Source organism: Psammomys obesus, unplaced genomic scaffold (assembly GCF_907164565.1).
Source record: "Psammomys obesus unplaced genomic scaffold, mPsaObe1.curated_primary_1811, whole genome shotgun sequence".
Taxonomy (NCBI): Eukaryota; Metazoa; Chordata; class Mammalia; order Rodentia; family Muridae; genus Psammomys; species Psammomys obesus.
Window position 1 is genome coordinate 24,208,932 of NW_026585689.1, and position 22,899 is coordinate 24,231,830.

At 40.8% G+C, this 22,899-nt stretch overlaps 1 protein-coding gene across 1 annotated transcript in view; it reads left to right on the plus strand.

Moving 5' to 3' along the window:
• The first annotated feature begins 15,059 nt into the window (after positions 1 to 15,059).
• Positions 15,060 to 22,899, plus strand: part of Gbe1 (1,4-alpha-glucan branching enzyme 1) — a 275,110-nt gene continuing 267,270 nt past the window's right edge. The window contains exon 1 of the mRNA XM_055594620.1: positions 15,060 to 15,290. Within this exon, the coding sequence (XP_055450595.1) occupies positions 15,157 to 15,290 (134 nt within the window). The 5' untranslated portion in view covers positions 15,060 to 15,156. The remainder of the gene's footprint in view (positions 15,291 to 22,899) is intronic.

The following is a 22,899-nucleotide window of genomic DNA, read 5'->3' on the forward strand; positions in this document are numbered from 1 at the left end:
ATAATCTGAAAGATTTCTCAGTGTCTCTTTCCATGTTCTAGTCTTTGAAAGGATGTAACTAAGTCTAGCTCATATTCAAGCAGAAGTGATCAAGGACCACTTCCTGGAGAAAGGACACTATAAATTATGTGGATAATTTTAAGAAAGCAAAATTTCCCCATTATCTCCTGTTTTATTTAATCAATCACTTCTATAAAGATGTGCTTACATAGTTTAATTTATTAGTATTGCCTATTTGGTAGCTTTCATCATAGAGGACACCTATGCATATGACACAATATACTCATTAAAAAAAATTAGACACTGTATAGGTGGCTCAGCAGTTAACATTGCATATTACTCTTACAAAGGAATCAGAGGACTTAATTAGGTTTGCAACTCCCATGCCCAGCAGCTCACAACTGCCTATAACTCCAGCACCAGAGAATCTGGTGGCCTCCTCTGGTCTCTCTGGGTACCTGGATATATGTTCTCATGCATTCATGCAGAAACATATACAAACATGGAAGTTTTAAAACTTTGATCCTGGAGGAGAAACTTCTACTTGTCATTTTCTTGAACTAGTTTAATTTCTAACTCCATTTAAATTTTTTTTTCTTATAGCCACAGACAAATATAGTTTTCAATTCTCATCAAAAAAGCTTCTTTTCTTCAGTAGATGGAAGTCAAAATGCAAAGAACAGTGGACTGGGAGGGTGCCAGTTCCCAACAGATACATCTACAATGTACTCTCTTACCTAATGCTCCAAGAACATCACAGAAAAATGGACAGAATGGTTGTAGGAGCCAGAGGATCAGGACATCTGCTATTAGGTAGTATTTTCTATATATGAAACTGCACCTAAGAAGTCTCAAAAATATGGTCATCTAAACAAGACCCAAATGACAGAACCAAGGAGGATAGGGTAAATCTCACAGGGACCCATCCGTAGCTAAAAGTGGTTTCTGAGAGAGGAGTAATTAGCCTTTTTTAGGAATGAGTCCTTTGATAGTCTGCCCTAAATATATATAATAAAAGCAATGCCAAATGGACTCAGCAAGTTATGTGTGTGTACGTGTATGTACAATAATAATTAAAGAAAAGGCTATAAATTTGGGAGGAAGTTGAAGAATGAGAGGGGTTTGTTGGATAGAAGGGTTGGGAATGATGTAAACACACTATTTATGTATCAAATACTTAAACAATCAAGTTAAAAAAAATTTATTTCTTAAGAAAAACAAATCAAACAACAGAAAACCCTTAAACCTCGGTTTAAAAAAACCTATTTTTACATAACCCCAGATTTAGCTATTTTCTTTGCCTAAGAATGATGCTTAGAAATTAAGCTGAAGATACTGAGACCTATAACCAAATCTTTGGCAGGGCTCACGCAGGGACTCATATGTAAGAAGGGGGAGTTAGTATGACCTGGAGAGGACAGGAGCTCCACAGGACTAAATATATCTGGGCACAGGGGTCTTTTATGAGACTGTTTCTCCAACCAAGAACCATGTAAGAATATAACCTAGAACCCCTGCTTGGATGTAGCCCATGGTAGCTCAGTATCCAAGTGGGTTCCTAGTAAAGGGAAGAGGGACTATTTCTGACAGGAACTCAATGGCAGGCTCTTTGACCTCCCTCTCCCCCAAGGGAGGAGCAGTCCTTATAGGCCACATAGGAGGACGTTGCAGCCAGCCCTGAAGATACCTGATAAACCAGGGTCAGATGGAAGGGGAGGAGGTCCTCCCCAATCCGTGGACTTGGAAAGGGGCAGGGAGATGAAGAGATAAGGGATTGGGAGGGAATGTGGGAGGGGGATACAGCTAGGCTACAAAGTTAGTAAACTGTAACTAATATTAAAAAATAAAAATAAATAAAAAATAAACTAAGCTGAGTACACTTCTTATCGTCTTATTTTTATTTCTGTTGATCTGAAGAGGCACCATGACCAAGGCAACTTATAAAAAGCATTTAATTGGGGACTTGCTTATAGCTTCAGAGGGTGAGTCCATGACCTTCATGGTGGGGAGCATGTCAAAAGGCAGGCAGCCATAGTACTGAACCAGGAGCTGAGATTGACACCTGATCCACATCCTTGAGACAAGGTGGCAGGTTGGGGGAGGGGCGGCATCTGGAGGCTTCTGAGTGAGGACTAACTCAGAATGGTAGACACCTTTGAACCTCAAAGCCCACCACCAGTGACACAGCTTCTCCAATAAAGTCACACTTCCTAATTCTTCCTAAACATCTTCACCCTATAATATAGGGACCAAATATTCAAATATATGAGCCAAAGGAGTTCATTCTCCCTCAAATCGCCACATGGAGATATTGGAAGTGTACCTAACTTTGTACTGTTTGGGAGGCTGAGATCAAGAATATATATATTATGGAAGTTGATGTTTGCACACAGATATGTATGAACCTAGTATTTTTTTCTTTTTTAATTAATTTTTTCTTTTTTTTTTTAAATATTACTCACAGGTTATTTACTTTGTATCCTAGCCATAGCTTCCTCCTTCATTCCCTCCCAATCCTGCCTTCCCTCCCTCATCTCCTCCCTACCCCTTTCCAAGTCTACTGCTAGGGGAGGTCATCCTCTCCTTCCATCTGACCCTAGCTTATCAGGTATCTATAGAACTGGCTGCTGTGTCCTCCTCTGTGCCTAGTGAGGCTGCTCTTCCCTCAGGGGGCTTGGGGTGGTGTGTCAAAGAGCATACCACTGAGTTTATGTCAGAGATAGTCCCTGTTCCCTTTACTAGGGAAACCCATTTGGATCTTAAGCTGCCATGGGCTACATCCAAGCAGGGCTTCTAGGTTATATCCATACATAGTCCTTGGTTGGAGAAATAGTCTCATAGAGGGCCCCTGTGCCCAGATATATTTTGTCCTTGTGGAGTGCCTGTCCTCCCTGCATCCTGCCTAAGGTTTGGTTATGAGTCTCCTCATCTGCTTTGATACACTGCTAGGTAGAGTCTTTCAGAGGCCCTTCGATGTAGGCTCCTGTCCTGTTATTTATTTTCTCCTACTTCCCATGTCCATCCCATTTGTCTTTCTAAGTGAGGATTGATCATCTTACCCCGGGTCCTCTTTCTTGTTTATCTTCTTTAGGTGCACATATTTTAGTAGGCTTATCCTATCTTATAGGTCTATATAAGTGAGTATATACAATATGTGTCTTTATGCTCCTGGGATACCTCACTCAGGATTATCTTTTCTAGATCCCACCATTTGCCTGCACATTTCATGATTTCCTTGTTTTTAATGCTGAGTAGTATTCCGTTGTGTAAAAGTACCACAATTTCTGTATCCATTCCTCTGTTGATGGACATCTGGGTTGTTTCCAGGTTCTGGCTATTACAAATAAAGCTGCTACAAACACGGTTGAGCAAATGCCCTTCTTGTGTACTTGAGCATCTTTTGGATATATGCCTAGGAGACGTATAGCTGGATCTTGAGGTAGCACTATTCCTAATTGTCTGAGAAAGCGCCAGATTGATTTCCAAAGTGGTTGTACCAGTTTACATTTCTACCAGCAATGGAGGAGGGTTCCCAATTCTCCCCAACCGCAGTTTTCAATACTTGTTTTTCACATGAGTTTATTTGTGTTTCACCAGTTTATATAGTTATGTCTGTTTAATTCAGTGTAGGTAGCCTCTGCTACCCTCCTCTTTCTGTTTGCAACTTCTGTCTCTGGTGAAGAAACCTGGTGTTGATTATATACAATTTATTCACTTACTTTTCCAACCATGGTATACATGAGAGTAGCTTCAGTATTTCCAGCCACCTCAGTGAAAAAGTGAATTTATGTGTTCAAGCACATTTTTATTTATAGTTCTTTTTGGTTTTATCTAGTATGCAATCAAAACATTCCTTTTTAAAGTTAACACAGGTCTCCCTCCTTTTCTTGCATCAAATAATGCAGTATTGAATACTTTTTTGTCTAGGATATGTGAGGTCTGGCTTTGTTCTTCAGTAGTCAACCAATACAACAAAACAAAGGAAGAACCTGTGAAGTTCTCTTATGTAAAATGTACAAGATATGGCCAAAGTCTACCCTTCTGGCTTTCCTAAATTAGTGAGTTACTTTGGGTTGGTTTTCCACCTGTGATGATCTTATAGGCATCACAAACTTATTTGAAAGTCTGATATAAAAAGATGTATTAGTTACAGTCTATCAAGGTAAATCACCATAACTTAGGTGGCTTGAAATAGCATAAACACGATCTTTCACAATTCTACCCCCAATTTTTAAAACAAGGTGTTGTCAGTGCTGCTCTTCCTCTGGAGGCTTTAGAGGAGAGCTTATTCTTTGCTTTCTCTGGCTTTTTGAGCTTGACTGCATCATTACAATCACTAGCTTCAGTCACACTGCTTTATCTTCTCTGGCTCTTCTGTATGGCCACCTAAGGCTTCCTCTCATCAGCATCAGGCAATCTGTCCCCTTAATGACACCCTTTTTTATAAACAAGGGAACTGCCACAGGCTCTGAGAACTAGGATATGCTTGGCTCTCTTGGAGAATGATCAATATCAAGTTGATTTTTGTCAATCAAATTGATACAAATTTAGACATAATTAGGAAGAGGTAACCTCAGCTGAGAAAATGCTTTTAGCACAGTTGTTTTCAACCTGTGAGTCACGACCCCTTTCACAAACCTCTATCTTCAAAATACTTACATAATGGTTCATGACAGTAGCAAAATTACAGTTATGAAATAAAAACAAATATAATGTTATAGTTGGGGATCATTACAACATAAGGAATTGTATTAAAGGGACGTAGCATCAGGAATGTTGAGAACCACTGTTCTAGCAGATTACCTATAGGAAACTCTGTAGGGCATTTTCTTCTTGATTAATTATTGATGTAGACAGGCTCAACGCACTATGAGAAGTGTAATACTGGAGTATGTGATCTTGGGGTGCATAGGAAAAGCAAAGTGAGAAGAGCTAAGGAGAGCAACCCAGTAAGCAACATTCCTCTATGGTCTCTGCTTCAGTTTGTGCCTCCAGGTTTCTTCCTTGAGTTCCTGCTTCGACTTTCCTTCATGATGGACTACAAATGTATGATGAAATAAACCCTTTCCTCAAGTCACTTTTAAGCAATATTTTATGAACGAAAACAACACAAAAAAACTTAACTAAGAAAATCATTTGAATTGACACAGTGGAAGTCAGCAGTTGCAGGGGTTGTTTTTTTATACCTTGTGCCAAGTTCCTACATGGAGCTTTCATCTGTGGGCTTTATCTTAACTTTTACATGGTAAACTCTTCCATTGGCCTGAGATTATTTTATAGGTGTCTGGTTTCTTCTATATTGACTTTCCAGGGATCTGAGCTTCACCCAAATGTTACTACATAAGTAATATTTAAAAATTATATATATAAGAATTTTTGTTCTTTAAATGATTTCAAAAATACTGTACATTGCCTTTCACATTTCTTTTATTTTTTTTTTCCATGAAGTTCATTATAAAATAGTTCTGAAGATAATTGACTCTACAAAAGTTGCATCTGGGTTCAAACACTTAGACCTCTCTTGAGTGTACTGTCTTATACAAAGCTTTCTATGTCTGTGCTTTTTTCATAAGCTTACTGAAAACCTGACACAAACAAAAACACTGGCTGAAGCAACGTCTAGGATGGAGGAAGACTGCATTAGCAGCTGTCTGTCTGAGTAATCAATGGAGTCCTGTCTCAGATATCTCATAACAATAAGCTCAACTATGCATCTATTCTCACATGAGTTTGTGTCTAAAAGATTTCAAGGGAAAATCTAGCAGTGCTGGAAATTTCAGCTACCAAACACTCAGCAGAGATAATATAAAGGCACAAGGAAGAGTGTAACTGAGTCAAATAAAAATCGCCATTTTAGAATCAGGAAAATTGGTTCAGTTCTAAGGAAGAAACCCCGCTGTTCAGAGGATTTGTTCACCTTTAGGTCACTGGTTCTCCTTCAACTTGTGACAAAAGTAATTCAAAATCACTGTCGTTTAAAAACTCTTCCATGGCAACTTAGGAAAAAGTTGTTTGCCTCACTTTGGTTTCAGGTGGCAAAATTCACATCACTCAGACTACTCATCACATGGCATTTAAGTATTAAGCATTAACTTTCTTCAAAGTTTTTTGAGAGGTCTGGCAGGTGAAAGAAGGAGTATATAGCAAGCTTGCTTCTGCCAAATCTAATATGGATACAAGCAATTATGCCTTCTAAATCCCACAGCAAAGTGGATACAGTGGGAGCCTGGGTAATCAGGTTGAAGAGTCAACTTAAAATTACTATACATTGTAAACCCCTTAATGGATCATATACAAGGCCTACACACTGTCATAAAACTTTGATGCCTTAAACTTATGTCTTAAAACTAAGACATAAGCATACTAGGCACAAATTTTAAACTCACATCTTAAATATTAATATTAAATAAAATTATCATCTTGCTTCTTTCATGTGTATGTTCCTGCTAACCAGAACTATAATAATACAGTGTTTTATGGATATAGTGCAGAAAATTGTGTATTTCTTTTTAATATGCATTATCTCCCACTGACAACATAGCTAACCATCATATAGCATCTACTGTGTGCTAGATATTATCCCAACAATGTATTAAGTTACTAAATACTCTTATATAAGGAACATATTTTGAGGAGCCGAAAGACACAGAGGTAAAGTTATTTTCTAACGTTATAAATGGCAAAGATGACAAATCAGGTAGTCGGTCACAATTTTTTCTTATCCTTGTCCAGTTCTAACATAGATCTCAAACTTCCTAATCATCCCACTAAATTCTGTAGGTAAGCATCTGTGTAGTATCCTCAGAAATACAATTCTTAGCCCTGGTGACGTTTTTCTCTACTTACACTGTGAAAATAAAATCTTAGCTTTGTTTAGATATTTAGATTCAACTTAGCCACTTGGGAAATGGCAAACAAAAGCTAGTGATAAGGATGCTAACCCACTATTGCACGTTTTCAATGCCCTGCCTCAGTGATGTTCAACTACTGTTCAGGAATCTTGGTCTCTTTGCTCACTTCACCTTACAGAGTGGAGTCATGGCCCACATAATCCACAGTACAATAAGCAGTGATATGTCAAGAACTTTGGTATAAGAATAATACTTGCCTTCTCAATAGAGATGGTAAAACTCAAAAGGGTCTGGCCTGGATAGATATTCTACAAACTGCAAGAGACCTCAATTGCTATATTGATAAATATATATTAATAAATATATAGATATTCTACAAACTGTATAGACCTCAAATGCTATACCCAGCAAAGCTTCCGATCACAATAGATGGGTAAAAACAAAAAGACATTCCATGAGGAAATCAAATATAAGCAGTATGTACCTACAAATTCAGCCCCACAGATGGTGCTATAAATAAAGCTCCGATAAAAAAAGGTTAACTGATATAAAGAGGGAATAATGGACGTTGAACATTTTGTTAAGTGTTTCTCTGCCATTCAATATTCCTCTATAAATAATTCTTCGATTAGCTCTGTACCCATTTTTTAATTGAATTACTTGGTTTGTTGGTGTCTGCTTTCTTGAATTCTTTATATATTCTGGACATTAGCCCTCTATCGGGTGCAAGGATGATGAAGATCTTTTCCCAGTCTTTAGGCTGTCGTTTTGTTCTGATGACAGTGTCCTTTGCTTTACAGTAGTTTTCATAAGGTCCCATTTACTGATTGTTGTTCTTAGAGCCTGTGCTGTTGTTGTTCTGTTCAGGAAGTTGTCTCCTGTGCCAATGAGTTCAAGACTCTTCTCCACTTTTTCTTCTAACCAATTTAGTGTGTCTGGTTTTATGTTGTTGAGGTCTTTGATCCATTTGGACTTTAGTTTTGTGCAGGGTGATAAATATGGATCTATTTGCATTTTTCAGGGAAATGCAAATTAAAATGACCCTAAGATTTCACCTTATACTCATCAAAATGGCTAACATCAAGAACTCAAGTTACAATACATGCTAGAGAGGATGTGGAGAAAGGGGAACTCTCCTCCATTGCTTGTGGGAACATAAACTTGTACAATCACTTTTGAAATCAGTCTGGGGCTTTCTCAGACAATTAGGAATAGTGCTTCCTGAAGATCCAGCTATACCACTCCTAGTCATATATCCAAAATATGTTCAAGTATACAACAAGAATGTTTGCTCAACCATCTTTGTAGCAGCTTTATTTGTAATAGCCAGAACTTGGAAACAACCCAGATGTCCCTCAGTGGAGGAATGGATGAAGAAATTGTGGTACATTTATACAGTGGAATACTACTCAGCGATTAAAAACAAGGAAATCATGAAATTTGCAGGCAAATGGTGGGAACTAGAAAAGAGTGAGTGAGGTATCCCGGTAGCAGAAAGACACACATGGCATATACTCAGTTATAAGTAGTTATTAGACATATAATATAGGATAAAATCTGTACACTTGAAGAAGCTAAGCAAGGAAGACTCTGGGTAAGATGCTCAACCCTCATTTAGAAAAGCAAACAGGATGGACATCGGAAGACAGAAAACAGGGAACAGGACAGGAGCCTACCACAGAGGGCCTCTGAAAGACTCTACCCAGCAAAGTATCAAAGCAGATGCTAAGACTCATAGCCAAACTTTGGGCAGAGTGCAGGGAATCTTATAAAAGAAGGGGGAGATGAAAGACCTGCAGGGGACAGGAGCTCCACAAAGAGAGCAACAGGACCAAGAAATCTGGGTCCGGAGTTTTTTTTTTCTGAGACTGACACTCCAACCAAGGACCATGCATGGAGATTACCTAGAACCCCTGCACAGATGTAACCCATGGCAGCTCATTTCCACGTGGGTACCCTAGTAAGGGGAACTGAGACTGCTCTCTGACATGAACCTAGTAGCTGGCTCTTTGATCACCTCCCCCTGAGGAGGGAGCAGCCTTACCAGGCCACAGAAGAAGATAATGCAGCCAGTCCTGATGAGACCTGATAGGCTAGGATCAGATGGAAGGGGAGAAGGACCTCCCCTATTAGTGGACTTGGAGAGGGGCATGGGTGGAGGTGAAGAAGGGAGGGTGGAATTGGAAGGGAATAAAGGAGGGGGCTATAGCTGGGATACAAAGTGAATAAACTGTATTTAATATAAAAAATAAATAAAAAGGGGAATAATGGAATAAGGAGGAGGGAGAATGCCACTTAAAAGTGATAATAGACATTCTTCGGGTCTTATTTCTAATACAGTTGAAGGAAAATCCTCAATACAGCATACAAATGGGGTCTTAATGCCTGAGTGCAAGAAAATATTCACAATCAAGGAGTACTGAACATCTGAAGTGTTTGAATTAGGGCTTCTCTATGTGTGCATGTGTGTGGTGTGTAAACATGTACATGTTTGTCGTTGTGGTAGTGTAGGCATGTGTACCTGGTGCTGCATAGGGCATGAGATCCCTTGGAACTGGATGTATGGATGTTTGTGAGCCACTATGTTGGAACTTGGAACTGACTCATGGCCTTTGCAAAAGCAGCAAGTACTCTTAGTCACTGATCATCTCTTCAGTAAGAGAGGAGGGGACAGAAAAGGATAATCTAGAGGAGCAAATAAATCAGATTCTTAAACTGCTATCGATGTAAACATGTTTTTGTCTTAACCCCAGATGTGGAATGTAGGACTGAATTAGACAGTCCACCTCAGCAAACTATTTGCTTCATGTGGGCTCTTTGCCAGTTGCAGACAGTTTAAAACTGAGGACTCTGGAGAGAGAATAAATGCCAGAGCCTAGAGAGTATTGGGGAGCTCTGAGAAAGAGCAAGGTTACTGCTGCTTCTTCCCTGAGGCTCCTGGTTGCTGTTGATGCACTGAGACAAGAAGTTGGAGATCTCCTGAACTGATAATTGGACTGGCTCCAAGGAACCCAATGACCTTAACCAGCAGGAAGTAACTAAGAGAACTGTGTGTCTTCTCCCACTAACCCTTTCTCTCTACTCCCTGGTGCTGGGGTGTTGGAAGGGACTGGGGTATAGTAGGGAGAAAGAGATATAAAAAATGTAAATAAGTTTTAAACTGCCAACATTAAACTGCTAAAGAATGAAGAAGAAATAAAAAAAAGGGGAAAGCCGACAAAGGGTCTACTCAGGTCACTCAATGGCAAATATAGGAAGATTTTTGTTTATCTGCAGTATCTAAGGGGGAAAACTAGCAGGAGTCTAAATATATATCTAGGATTTTTAAAAATGAGATCAATAGTTCACGGAAGTAGTAAATGAGAAAACAGTTTAAGAGAAAATTATTTTTTTTGGTGGACAATCATTTTTTAAGAATATGTTGTGTGCTTTATTTTTATTTATTTATTTATTTTTAATGCTGCATGAACGTTTATTGGGAGACTTTCACCCACACCTGAACCTTTTTCAGCAGCCAAGTGAGGCTGATGGAGAGGTACAGGCCATATTCTGGCCTAGAGCCTACTAGATCTAGGAATTTGGCTTGAACTGGGGGTCCAGTAGGTAAGAACACAGCCCTACTTCCTCACCCCAGGCAGGTTCACAAAGTGCAAACCTGGCCTATTTGGCTTTCTGGGGGTAGGGAAGTACACATCAGCACTAAGGTAGTGCCCTAGGATGAGAAAGAAGGGCAATTCATGGAGCATGATTGTAGGCATTAAATAAGGGAGAATTTTATCCATGCGGCTGTCTCCAACATAGCCCCCCCCCCCCAAGAAGTAACTGATGTAAGTGATGAGATCTTCTCATGCCATATTGGACATTCCTCATGTCTTATTTTATTATTCCCTTACTTGTTAAATCCTAAGGTTAAGTTGCAGTGTTTAGAAATGGGTGGTAGTAGGCATTCAGAGACAAAGTTTACCTTTTGTGAAAACATTTCATTATGTAATGCTAGCCTTTGGGTGTCTCATAGACTTCAAGAAACTTCTTGGAAGATCATAACAGCAGGTGAAAAGCCCCAGTGAATGCAACTGTGCAGGTGGAAAAAGAGTCTCCCAGGCATAAAGTTATTAAATAAAATCAAAGTGCCACAGATGGTCTATCTCCTGATGAACTGTTGGCTAGATACATCTCAGGATTGGTAAATCATAAAGCTCACTGACACTGCTGTTGGCTGCATGTTGGATCTCTTCTGTCTGTTCTTCTGTTCCAGTGAACTATTTGCCAGGGAGGGTATTTTAAATGCAAATTAGATTCTTAGTTTTCTGCTCAAATCTGTGTAATTACAGGTTCTACAAGATCAAACATGTACCTGGTACTAGTGAGAGACCAAAAGATTAAAAATTAGCAGCTATTATTAATTAAGGCCTGAACTAGGTGGGTAGAGAAGTCCAGGAATGCCCTGAGGGGAAGAACCACCTTACTGCATTCTTTCCCCACCCACTAGAGGTACAGTTGCTAGGAAACTGGCCCATCCCCCTAGGGAGGGACACCAGGTCATTATGGTCTGGGGATCTTCCTATAGCCAATCAATTAAAAATGTAGCATTTTGACCAATAGATGCTTGGCAAGCAGGAATTGCCCCTGCCTTGGGCATGCTGGGGTGGACCAGAATCTTTAAATCACCCAACTAACCTGGGCCCTGTGTGCTCGGCTCCCACCACTTCGGTGTGGGCCCAAGCTGCAGCTTGTAATTTGCAATAAAAAGAACCTCATGTATTTACAGCAGAGTCCGTTTATTCCTGGTCTTTTGGGGTTCATGAACTGGGCAGAACACTAGCGCACTTCCTGGTACTCTTGTGCTTCCTTAGACACCACTCATGCTGGTTTCCTTTCTCTCCATTCTTTTACTCCATTCTTTCTGCCCTGGATAGTTCAATTTCCCATTTCAGAAACCCCTGGAATCCTATTACTCTATTGTTGCTTCTTATTGCAGTATAACATAAATGTTAGCACCGAATGACATTCCTCAAACACCTGAACTACAAATGGTACATTTGATCAATATTAATTCTGGTGCTCTAGCTCTACCAGAATTGGACTTATGTTGACACTTATGACAGTGGAACATAAAAATCTCACTTATCTGCACTCTGTGGGCAAGATGCAGGCATATGGAATTTGAGCTAGATTAGGTTCTTGTACTTGTGAAGCTTACCTTTTAAAGATTGATACAGAACCTACATTGTGGCATAGAGGAGAATAGATTGAAATAGTCTATTTAAAAAAAATTATGAGCTCCTGAGATGAGATATCATTTGTAAAGAAAACTGAAATATGGCTGGCAAGAAGCAGCCACAGAGAACAGAAGGAAGAAAAGTCTCAACAAAGTAGCAAGCACAGTGGTCTCAGAGTTCTGTCACCTCCAGAGAAGTCCCTGCCACTACTTCAAGGAAACTGGGGAATAAAAGTAGCAAATCCAGATTGTATAAATGTTTTTTAATTGCATTTTATTTTTTTTACATTAATTACATTTTATTTGCTTTGTATCCCAGCTGTAGCCCCCTCACTCATTCCCTCCCAATCCCACCTTCTCTCCCTCATCTTCTCCCATGCCCCTCTCTAAGTCCACTGATAGCAGAGGTCTTCCTCCCCTTCCATCTGACCCTAGCTTATCAGGACTGGCTACAATGTCCTTCTCTGTGGCCTGGCATCCCCCCCTGGGGGGGGGGGGGATGTTCAAAGAGCCAGCCACTGAGTTCATATCAGAGACAGTCCTTGTTCCTCTTACTAGGTACCCACTTGGATATTGAGCTGCAATGGGCTACATCTGAGCAGGGGTTCTAGGTTATATCCATGAATGGTCCTTGGTTGGAGTAACAGTTTCAGAAAAGCCCCCTGTGCTCAGATATTTTGGTTCTGTTGCTCTCCTCGTGGAACTCCTGTCCTCTCCAAGTCTTTTTAACTCCCCCTTCTTTCTTATGATTCCCTGCACTCTGCCCAAAGTTTGGTTGAGTCTCAGCATCTGCTTTGATACACTGCTAGGTTGTCTTTCAGAGGCCCTCTGTGGTAGGCTCCTGTCCTGTTAATTGTTTTCTCCTTCTTCCAATGTCCATCCCATTTGTCTTTCTAATTGAGAATTGATCATCTTACCCTGGGTCCTCCTTCTTGTTTAGCTTTTTTAGGTGCACAGATTTTAGTATGTTTATCCTGTCTCATAGGTCTAGTATCCACTTATAAGTAAGTATATACCATGTATGTCTTTCTGCTTCTGGGAGACCTCACTCAGGATGATCTTTTCTAGATCTTACCATTTGCCTGCAAATTTCATGATTTCTTTTTTTTTAATTGCTGACTAGTATTCCATTGTGTAAATGTACCATAATTTCTGTATCCATTCCTCCGTTGAGGGACATCTGGGTTGTTACCAGGTTCTGGCTATTACAAATAAAGCTGCTACAAATATGGTTGAATAAAAGTCCTTGTTGTGTACTTGAGCATATTTTGGATATATGCCTAGGAGTGGTATAAACATATAGTAATATAAACGTATGATTTTTTTTTAAAGGAAAGACAACTTTGTATTTCACTCTTTATCGAAATGGCATGCCATCTAAATTGTTAATGGAAATATTCACCTTATTTCATAGTTTGGCTATTCACACTATGTAAAACCTGTGTCATGAGTATCATCTGAAAGTGGTTTACAAATATATTTTGATACATGGACCCTAAACTCAGAATGCTCATTCTCACCAAGATACACAGGTGACTCATATTAAAATCAGCTTGAGAATCTTTGATACAGCCAGTATAAGAATGGGTGATATAAGACTGTTTAAAAGTGATAAAAGGCAGTGTTTATTCAGGAAAGCTCTGATTAATTTTCTCTCCTCATGTCCTTCCCTTTCTTCCTTCTTAACCAGTGATTTGGTTTTACACCAACAGGTAAATGGTTATGGTATGGAAAAGCTAGTTGGTTCCAGTCTCTTAGCCAGCAAAATGGAAATTTCAGTGAGAAGTGATGGAAATTTGGATTTATGAAAGAAAAAAAATGGTTTGAACTATCTATTCATGTGACTTACTAGGTATTTTATTTCTGGGTTCAAGTCCCTGCTTCCTCCATGTGTTATGTTGCAAATCATTTGCAGGATCTTCATTTTATGCTTTTATCTAAGATCTCTAGCCATTCACACTGAGGTCATTTATTTAGTAGCCTTCAAGTGTTTCTTAAAGTCACCATAAAACCCCCTTTCAAATGTTAAAAGCCTAAGGATGATCAATATTGTTCCTTCTTCATAGACTCTAGGATTTTACAGTTCTGGGTTTCAACTGATAAAGTTATATTCAAGCCTCTCCAGTTTTGAGATACAAAGTAACTTGCACCCTCTTGAATAATAGGGTCTATTTCTCCAGGTGTCTAATTTTATATTAATTTTTAAAATTATAGTATGTATGTATGCCTGTGTATGTATGTATGTGTCAGGGTGGTGCCAGAATTGATTTTCTCCTTACACAATTTGGGTTCTGGAAGTATAATTCTGGGTCTGCCTTGTTGCCATGCACCGTTTATGTCGCCAGGCCCCTAATTCTTAAACAGGAACCAGTGAACTGAAAGGACAGAAAGAAGTTACACTTGGGAGCTTGGTCAGAGATTTCTGGTTTTATTGCTGTTATTAAGGAGCAGAGTAGAGTTCATTTCAATGATGTTCTCCTAGTCATGTCTCATCAAAGACAGTTTGTTGGTGATAAGTTGTGGAAACACAAATGCCTGCCTTTCCATTTCGTTGCTGGATGTATGGGGAACCAGGAAAGTTCTTGGACTTGCAGACACCGGGAGTATCTACGCAATCTCCAAAGACTCTCTCGGTTTAATTCATGAGACACCTTAAACTCAGGGCAGTCAGGGTGTTCAATGACATTAAACCAGTCGACAGTTTAACATTATTTACAATTAGCTATTGTCCTGGCTAATTTCCTACTCTGTTTAGTTCACTGCGGCTAGAACAACCTCCAACCGAGAGCCGGTGTCTGAGGAGTGGAGGCCACGGGACGGAAAGGGGACGGGAGGGGAGGGCGCGGAGACCCGCCTCCCCGTGGCCGGCCAGCACGGTTCAGGGCTCCAGGTGGCGGCCGGCGAGTGGGCGGGGGCCCACGCAGGGGACGTGCGTCCCAGGCTCACCCCGGCCCGCTCTGCCGCTATAAAGGGCAACTCCCGAGCGGCTCGCCTAGGCTCGCCGGCTCCGCCCTGCCGCCCTGCCGCCCGCACGCCACTCGGGCCACTCGACCCTCTCGGGTCTCGGCTACTCGGGCTGCGGCGAAGATGGCGGCTCCGGCGGCGGCCGACCAGGGTTCCGAGGCTCAGCTGAAGGCCGCCCTGGCCGAAGTGCCCGAGCTGGCCCGGCTCCTGGAGACTGACCCGTACCTGAAGCCCTTCGCCGTGGACTTCCAGCGCAGGTACTCGGGGACCCCGCCACTGGCGTCGGCCCGCGGCCTGCCTCCCCGCGCGCGCCGCGCTCGACCCTGACGTGGCCCCGCCCCGCCCCTCCCGCGCGCCAATCACGGGGTGGGTGTGGCTCTGCCGAGGCCCGGGCTGGTTCTGCAGGGAGTGTGAGCTTGCTTCTGCACGTCCGCACCGCAGCCCAGGGCCTGCGAGCCGTTCCCTGCGTGCTGGGACCGGCAGCGCTGGAGGCACGCTTCCGCTTCTGGGACTCGCACAGGTCCGTCCCTGGTCCTGGGAGTTGCAGTGGACGTGACGCAAGGCGTGTGTGATTGTGCATTTCAAACTCTGCGGTCTACTTCCGAGCAGTGTTTGTGCAGTCTTTCAACACCCTCTCTCCACCCCAGTGTTTGCTCTTGATAGTGCATTAAACTTCTTTCACCTTAATCGTTGAACGGATTCCTCCCCGCTTAATCAACACTGAGGAGCAACACTTGGCTGGTGTTTGACCTTACCGTCCGGAAGAGGGAGGACAGCGTGGCCCAATTTAAGAGAGCCCAATTTAAGAGCCATTAGTTTTAGCTCCTCTCCCACCAGGCTTCCCTGTATGTGAATTCAATAATTACGATCAGCGTAGGTTTAGTTTTAAAACTGAAACAGACTAGTTGGAGTAGTTGTGATTTCATTTCAAGCATTTTGTTGCAGTCACATTTGTGATCCTAGCTTCTCTAAAGCTGAGATACTGCAAAAATCAAAACTACCTTGGCAAGAGAATATAGTGTTTTTAATCATAGAAAAACATCTAGTTAAGTGACATCGATGATTGTGAACATGGGTTGGTGTGACATGAAAACACAAAAACTCAAGTTCACGACCTATCTTGTTCATGTTATTTAACATATTCACTTAAGTAACTTTCTTGAAAACACTACTGTCCAGATTTGTAAAATGGTAGACGTTATAAACAGCTCAGTCCAGAGTTTATATACACTAACAAAGGAGCCCTCTTCAAAGTAACCAGGCCTGGCTGATGCATGTGTGTAGTTATGACTTTGGATTAAGTACTGGGGAGAGGTCTGGTAAAATTTCATTCAGAATATGCAAGCCTGTGTTCTCTGATAGTGTACAATCCTTAAACTTAAAGACTTAGTCTGCTTTTGAAGTAAGTGAATTTTATAACAAAAGCAGGTAATTTATCTTTTTTTCAATTTTTATATGAAATCTGTTTACATGGATCAAAATAAAGGCAATATAAAAAGGAACATGGTTAGGACTTTCTCTCACCACTGTCCCTGTCTGCCTTATTCCCTCATCTATTTCACTGTAGACATTGTTTTTAAACATGAAAATCACTTTATTGCAATGAGCACCTGGATTAAAACAAAGGAGGGTGATTAAAGGTGATGGCCAGCCTTTTTGGAGATGTTTATTTTTACAATGGCTCCACTTGAGTGGTTTGTAAAATTACCAGTAAGAAATTTCTAAAATAAGAGTTGAGGAAATATTTTACATGTCCTGTTTCCAGTTTTAAATGGCCACAAGCAGACAAACATCATTTTTTCTTTTTCTTCTTCTTTTTTTTTTTTAGTACTTCACATTTGGCTTCACTGGGATCGAAGCAATTATAGTCATCTTTCATGGTTTGTCAAACTTTCTGAGAGCAACAAAGGCCAAGCGGAGGAATCCAGTGTTCTTGGTGAAAAGTCTGCCCTAGGGGAGTCCTTGTGGGCTTCTCTGTGGGGATTCCACTCCTGTCCTTGGTTCTGGGTAATCGCCATTTTCCAGAACACATGTTCCATTTAAGCATGTCAGATAGTAATTTGCATTTGGCAGTGGTGGCTTGTATTGTTATAAAAAACTTTTTCATACTGTTGCCATGGTCATTTGACTCTGTGGTTTGAACATGTCCTCTGCAAAATTTAGGTGCTACCATTGTGCTGTATAAAGAGCTGGGGGCTTTAACTTATAACTAAGCCAGTAGGGCTTTTCCCTCATGAAGGAGTCAAAACCCTTATTCCTATAGTCAGCTTGAAGCCTTGGTCAAGGAAGCATCTTTTGGGTGGGGGCAATGGTCTAATCAAAGAGGGACTTATGGGGACAGCCATGTTACCCATTCTAAGACCCAGGGGGGCATTGCAGAAGAGGGGGGCTGGGTAGAGCTGTTAAAACCAGAAGATGGGGATCCATAGGGTTGAAATCCGTCTTTGGAAATGACTTTTCTGTGGCTGTCACGAATACACAGCAGCTGTGATCAGTTGCACAGGATAGGCATTATACACACATATACACACCCACCTCAGAGGACATAAAAATAGGGGGCCTAGTTGGGAAGAAGGGGAAAAGAGATAGAAAGAGGACAAGAGAAGGCCATGGAGGGGAGATGTCATCGTATACAAATAAGAAACATACAAACAAACAATAAAACTTGAAGAAAAAAAACCCACTTTGGTGCAGTTTATTTCATTGGCACTTTGCCTTGTAAGGACATTGCAATCCCACTCTCTGGTGAATATGGCAAATAAAGTGCCATCTGGAGGAAGCAGAAAACAGCCCTCACTGGACAGCTTCACCCATGGGCATCTTGGTTTTGGACACCCTATCACTTTCCAGAAGTGTGAGGAGATAAGTTTTTACTTTTTATAAATTATCCTTTTTCAGGTATGTTGTTGAAGTCACACTAATAAATATTTATTTTACTTCCAGCTTATTTTTAGTAACCTGCATGTGTAGTGTGTCCTCGGTGTAACACTACGAGATAAGACAACCATTTAGGTGCAAAGCAAATAATTAAATAACAGTAGAAAATTAGAGGAACAATCATCAATATGTAAGAATAGTGATGGGGAGACATTTTCTTCTCGTGAATGCGTCATCACATTCTTTTCTAATCAACATTGATCCATTTGAGATTCTGTTTTGTGTGTTCTTTCCCCCCTCTGTGAGAATTCCGAACCGAGCGTGGAGTGGGATTTACTTTGAGTCACAAAGTGAACAGTAAGGACATAAGTGTGTGATCGCTGTCTCATTGATTGCCTCCTAGGGTGATATTTCCTACTTGGCCCTTTCTATTTTGTTAAACCTGTTGTTATATTCCAGTTAGTTCTAATTAGTGATTACAACATTTGCTTGCTCACATCTTACCTGGCATTGTTCTTTGGCCAGAGCGCTCTCCTCACAGCAGTCTTTCAATGATCTAGGATTATGAAGGATTTGTTTTGAAGTTTCTTTCCCAGTCTGGTAGCTTGGAAAAGAGAAAGTGAAACATTTTGTTGAGCTGTTGGTTTAAGCCAGCAGTTCTCATTCTGTGGGTTACAACTGTCAGAAAACACATATTTCTGCTGGTCTGAGGAAACCCCAGCTGTAAGTTTATTTCCCTTGGTACATCATGACTGTAATTTTGCTATGGAGTGGTATCTCTGTTCCTAAGACACTGAGAACCACTGGTATGGGTTACATCCTGCGTAAAACAGAGGAGCGACATTTTGAACACCATTCAGATAAATACAATGCTGTGCCATTAATCAGTATTCTTTGTTTTAACTTATTGTAGTATTTAAGTGTATAGTATGATATTTCATCTTTTAAACATTAACTACTTAAACACAATACACATTTTTTTTTCCTCCTGACTTGCCTATGAAGTAGTTGGTAGTGCTGAGCTGAGATTAATCTCTCTTTATTAAAACTATTCTTTATTTTTTTTGTGTGTGTGTATGGGTGTTTATGTGTATATGTGTGTCTTTGTGAATGTCATGTATGTGAATGTCATGTGTGTGGGTACCTGTGGAAGCCAAATGATGAAAGATGGAGTTAGACAGTTGTTAGTTGCCCTGTGTGGATGCTGGGAACTGAACTTGAGTCTCTTGCTGGTTCTAGCAAGTGCTCTCATACACTTGGCCATCTCTCTATTTCCTACTAAAACTATTCTTAAGAAGTTCATAAACATTGAGGAAGGAAAAATTGCAGTCAGGATGTATTAAAAAAAAGTTAGAAAAAAGAAATTCATAGACATTGTCTTGATAATGTTTCTGTTGGTCTTACAACATAATTCTAATGGTCTTCAGTCTTATGGCTGATAAGTACAAAGTGTAACATATATAATCTGAATATATAGATATTCATCTCAAACCTGTTTGTCCTTTCATACCCCATTTTGGTTGCAGCATCTTCACTTAGCAGTGACTCTGTCTTGAAACCTAGCACATTCTTTGTGTATGTGTGCCCATGTGTGAGGGTGAGTATATTCATGTGTAGTGTCATTCTCTGTTCTGTGGAAGTCTGGGACAAGGCTTCATCTTCTGGACGAAGAACAGAGCAACCCAGAGATCCGAGGTCCCGTTTCTCTCAGGAATGGCTAGAACACTTTTTGGAGAGACCTGTGCCCTAGGCAAGGCTCCTGGTCTCACCTGGGGAGGTAGAATTGAGTTTTTCACTGGATGTTACAGTTAGTTGGCTTTTAAGAAATGAGATTGCTTTGGTATTTCAAAGCCTATGGCGATACCAAAGTGTTACAGCTCCTCATTTAAGCTGCTGTGCTAAGCATGGCAGAGGCTTGAAACCAAACAGAAGGCAGGTCTCATAACATGTAGGTCATTGGCTGGCACAGTTGTGAGTGGTGGAAGCTCGGTGCAGCTGGCAGCGTGTGGCCAGCTGACCAGCAGTTGAGCTCCAGGCCATCCAGAAGCTTTTAGCATCCAGGCAAGTAGCTGCTTGATTGCCAGTCAAGTTCAGGTGTCCACTGGTGATTCTTCCCTAGATAGAAAAAATAAATCTCAGATGGCCTTGAAGTTAAAGAGCCCAGGAGCTTATTTGGGCAGTGGGAAGGGTTCCAAGGGTGAATGTATTTGATTTGCTGGGTCAGGGGTGCCAGGGATACCTAATCTACATGTATCAAAACAGTCATAGCGTATGAGGGGGAAAGCAGTCCTTAATTATCCTGTGAGTGGAGAAAGAGCTCCAGCTTAAGTCAAAGGTCATTGGTGGAAGGTCAAGACACCCAGACCTCTTATTAGCATACGGTGGATATCTCTAAGAATCCTCAGGTGGTTGCTGAGGAGGTTTCTTATAAGGAAAGGGTTGGGTTGGCCTGTGATCTTTCTCTGAGGGCTATGTGATGCTCCTTACAAGATCTGGGGTACACAGGTCAGGCAGAGAGGGAAATCCACAGAGAAAAGGGAGTCCACCATTAGCACTTCAGCCTTATTCAGCAGAATGCCACAGTGTGAAATCCTTTTTAAAGAAAGAATATCTCACTCCTGGAATTTACCAAATAGGCTAGACTGTATGGTCAGGGAGCCCCAGAGATTTGCCTGTCTCTGTTTTTCCAGGCTTGCATAACAAACACTGCCTGGCTTTTTATCTAGGGCTTCTGGGTATTGAACTCAAGAACCTCATGCTTACAAGGAAAGCACTTCAACAACCTGGCTGTCTTCTCTCCCTGCGAAGCTCTCAACTACTCCTTTCTTGCTCTCTCACTCTGGACAATTGTGTCCTCTGACTTTCTGAAGTATGTACCAGTGCACATGACAATTATTACCTTATTTTAAGTCTCTGAGTTGTTTAGACAGTTGTGAGAATAGAGTCATAGCTTTTTACTTATTTTTCGATGTTCCCCCTACTCCAACTTGTTCTTCCCTTCATTCCCAACGTAATGAATGAACATTGAAATAGGTGATTCCTGTAGTTGTTTAAATGAGAATGTATCCCATAGGCGTCAGTATGCCTCCTGCCCTCCCTTCCCATTCGTGTTGGTGCTGTTTGCGGAAGTGTAGTAGGTATAGTCTAGCATCCATTTTTGTGGGCAGGCTTTGAAAGCGTAAAGCCTCACCTACTTCTGGTTTGTTCTCTCTGATTTATGCAGTTCAACATGTGAGCGTTTAGTTTCCTGTTCCTTTTAGCATCACTCCTCTATCATGGATGCGTATCCCTCTGGAACTATAAGCTCAAGTTAACTTTCTTTTATAAGCTGCCTTGATCATAGTATCTTCTTACAGCGACAGAAAAGTAATTAATACAATTGTGATACTACTTTACTCATACCTTTTCAATAATTCCTCATTTCTATTGAGACACAGTATATGCTCTTTCTCTTAAGCCAAGACAGCTTGCACTATCTGTTCCCTGTTCCCCTTTCTAGTCTGATTTCTATGTGTATCTCATATGCCCCATCTTGAACCAAATCCCAGTGTCTTTCCTCTAACAAGACACTGGGGCCTTTCTGTAAGGGATACTAAAAGTTCTCTAAAATAATCAGAGGCAAGGCATCTTTTTCCCACTTCTGCTCCTTTACTGCTGAATGTTTAATATTTCCTTTTAATAATTACCTATATACTCAGGAGCAGTTAGGATGGGATTATAGAAAAGTCACTGGATAAAAAGCAGTATGTCAAGAACAAAGAGGAAAAAAAAAGAGTGAGTCTTTTAGCTTAGCAAAAGTAAATTATTAAGCACACACTTTTCTTGTATCTTTGATAAAATATCAGACAATATATTATATGAAATAGACATTTGATACACTTCCAGATGCTAGCTTGAAGGCATGCCAACACACTACTTTATTGCATGCTATGTGTTTTGTTCAGTCCTAGACCAGGCTGTGGTTTTACATGTGCTATGCATTTTTTCTTCTGTCTCATGACAGATCCTATACACATGTGGGGACACATCTTAGGATATCTGTGATCGTATCCATAGTTGTTTCCTACAGCATAAAGATTTTAAAGTGACTTACTGGTGCACTCTTTCCCCTCAGCACCCAGCCACATTGTGGATTTTGAAGGAAATCAAATATCAGTGATTTTAGAAGGCAGAGAGAAGCCAAAGTTCAGAGATGCAGCTGACCCACTTTTCTGTACTGGCACACCTCATTTGCTCTTTGCAACAGAGCTCTGTCCTAATTCCAGAGTCACTCTTGGATTATCTGTAACAGTGGCCAAGAGTTTCTGACCTCTTCTCATTTTCAAAGTGTCCTGAAATGATGTGATGGAACATTCTACTTAGATTAGGCTCAGGTGCCAGCTCAAGCACCTCTGAATAAATCTCTCTTTACATGGTATCGCCTTGGTATCATTTCAGCTCTCACTACACTGAGCCCTGGATAGCCAGTCAGATGATTACACAGCCCTTGTGAGGTGTACAAGAAATTCGGAGCAATTCTGCTATTTGGAAGCGTAGATTAGGTTTCAATGAACAGATATTAAACAAATGAAAGTGTTTTTTCCTGAGGGAATTGGAGCTACAGTGTATCCTTCACCTAAAGTCAACATGCATGCACACACTCATAGACACACACGGATACACACGAGTGCCTGTGCATGTGCATGCTCAAACACAGACACACACAAACACACTACAGAATTCCTTTTGTTTGGTGATGTCTGCTCATTACCGCTGTTACAAATTCAGGCTGCTCTTATGTTTAGTAAATGAAGCCCTATTTACTTTTGTGTTGGGGCAATAGGAACCTGGAACCTCAACAAAGGGAAAACAGCAAATATATGTAGTTCTGTAATTTACACTTATTGATTTATTTAATAATTTCATTGTTTCATTGTTCATTTTCTGATACTGTTTAGCTGCTATGGTGAATAACTTGTAAAACTTGTGTGATTCAGGGTATCATTTAAA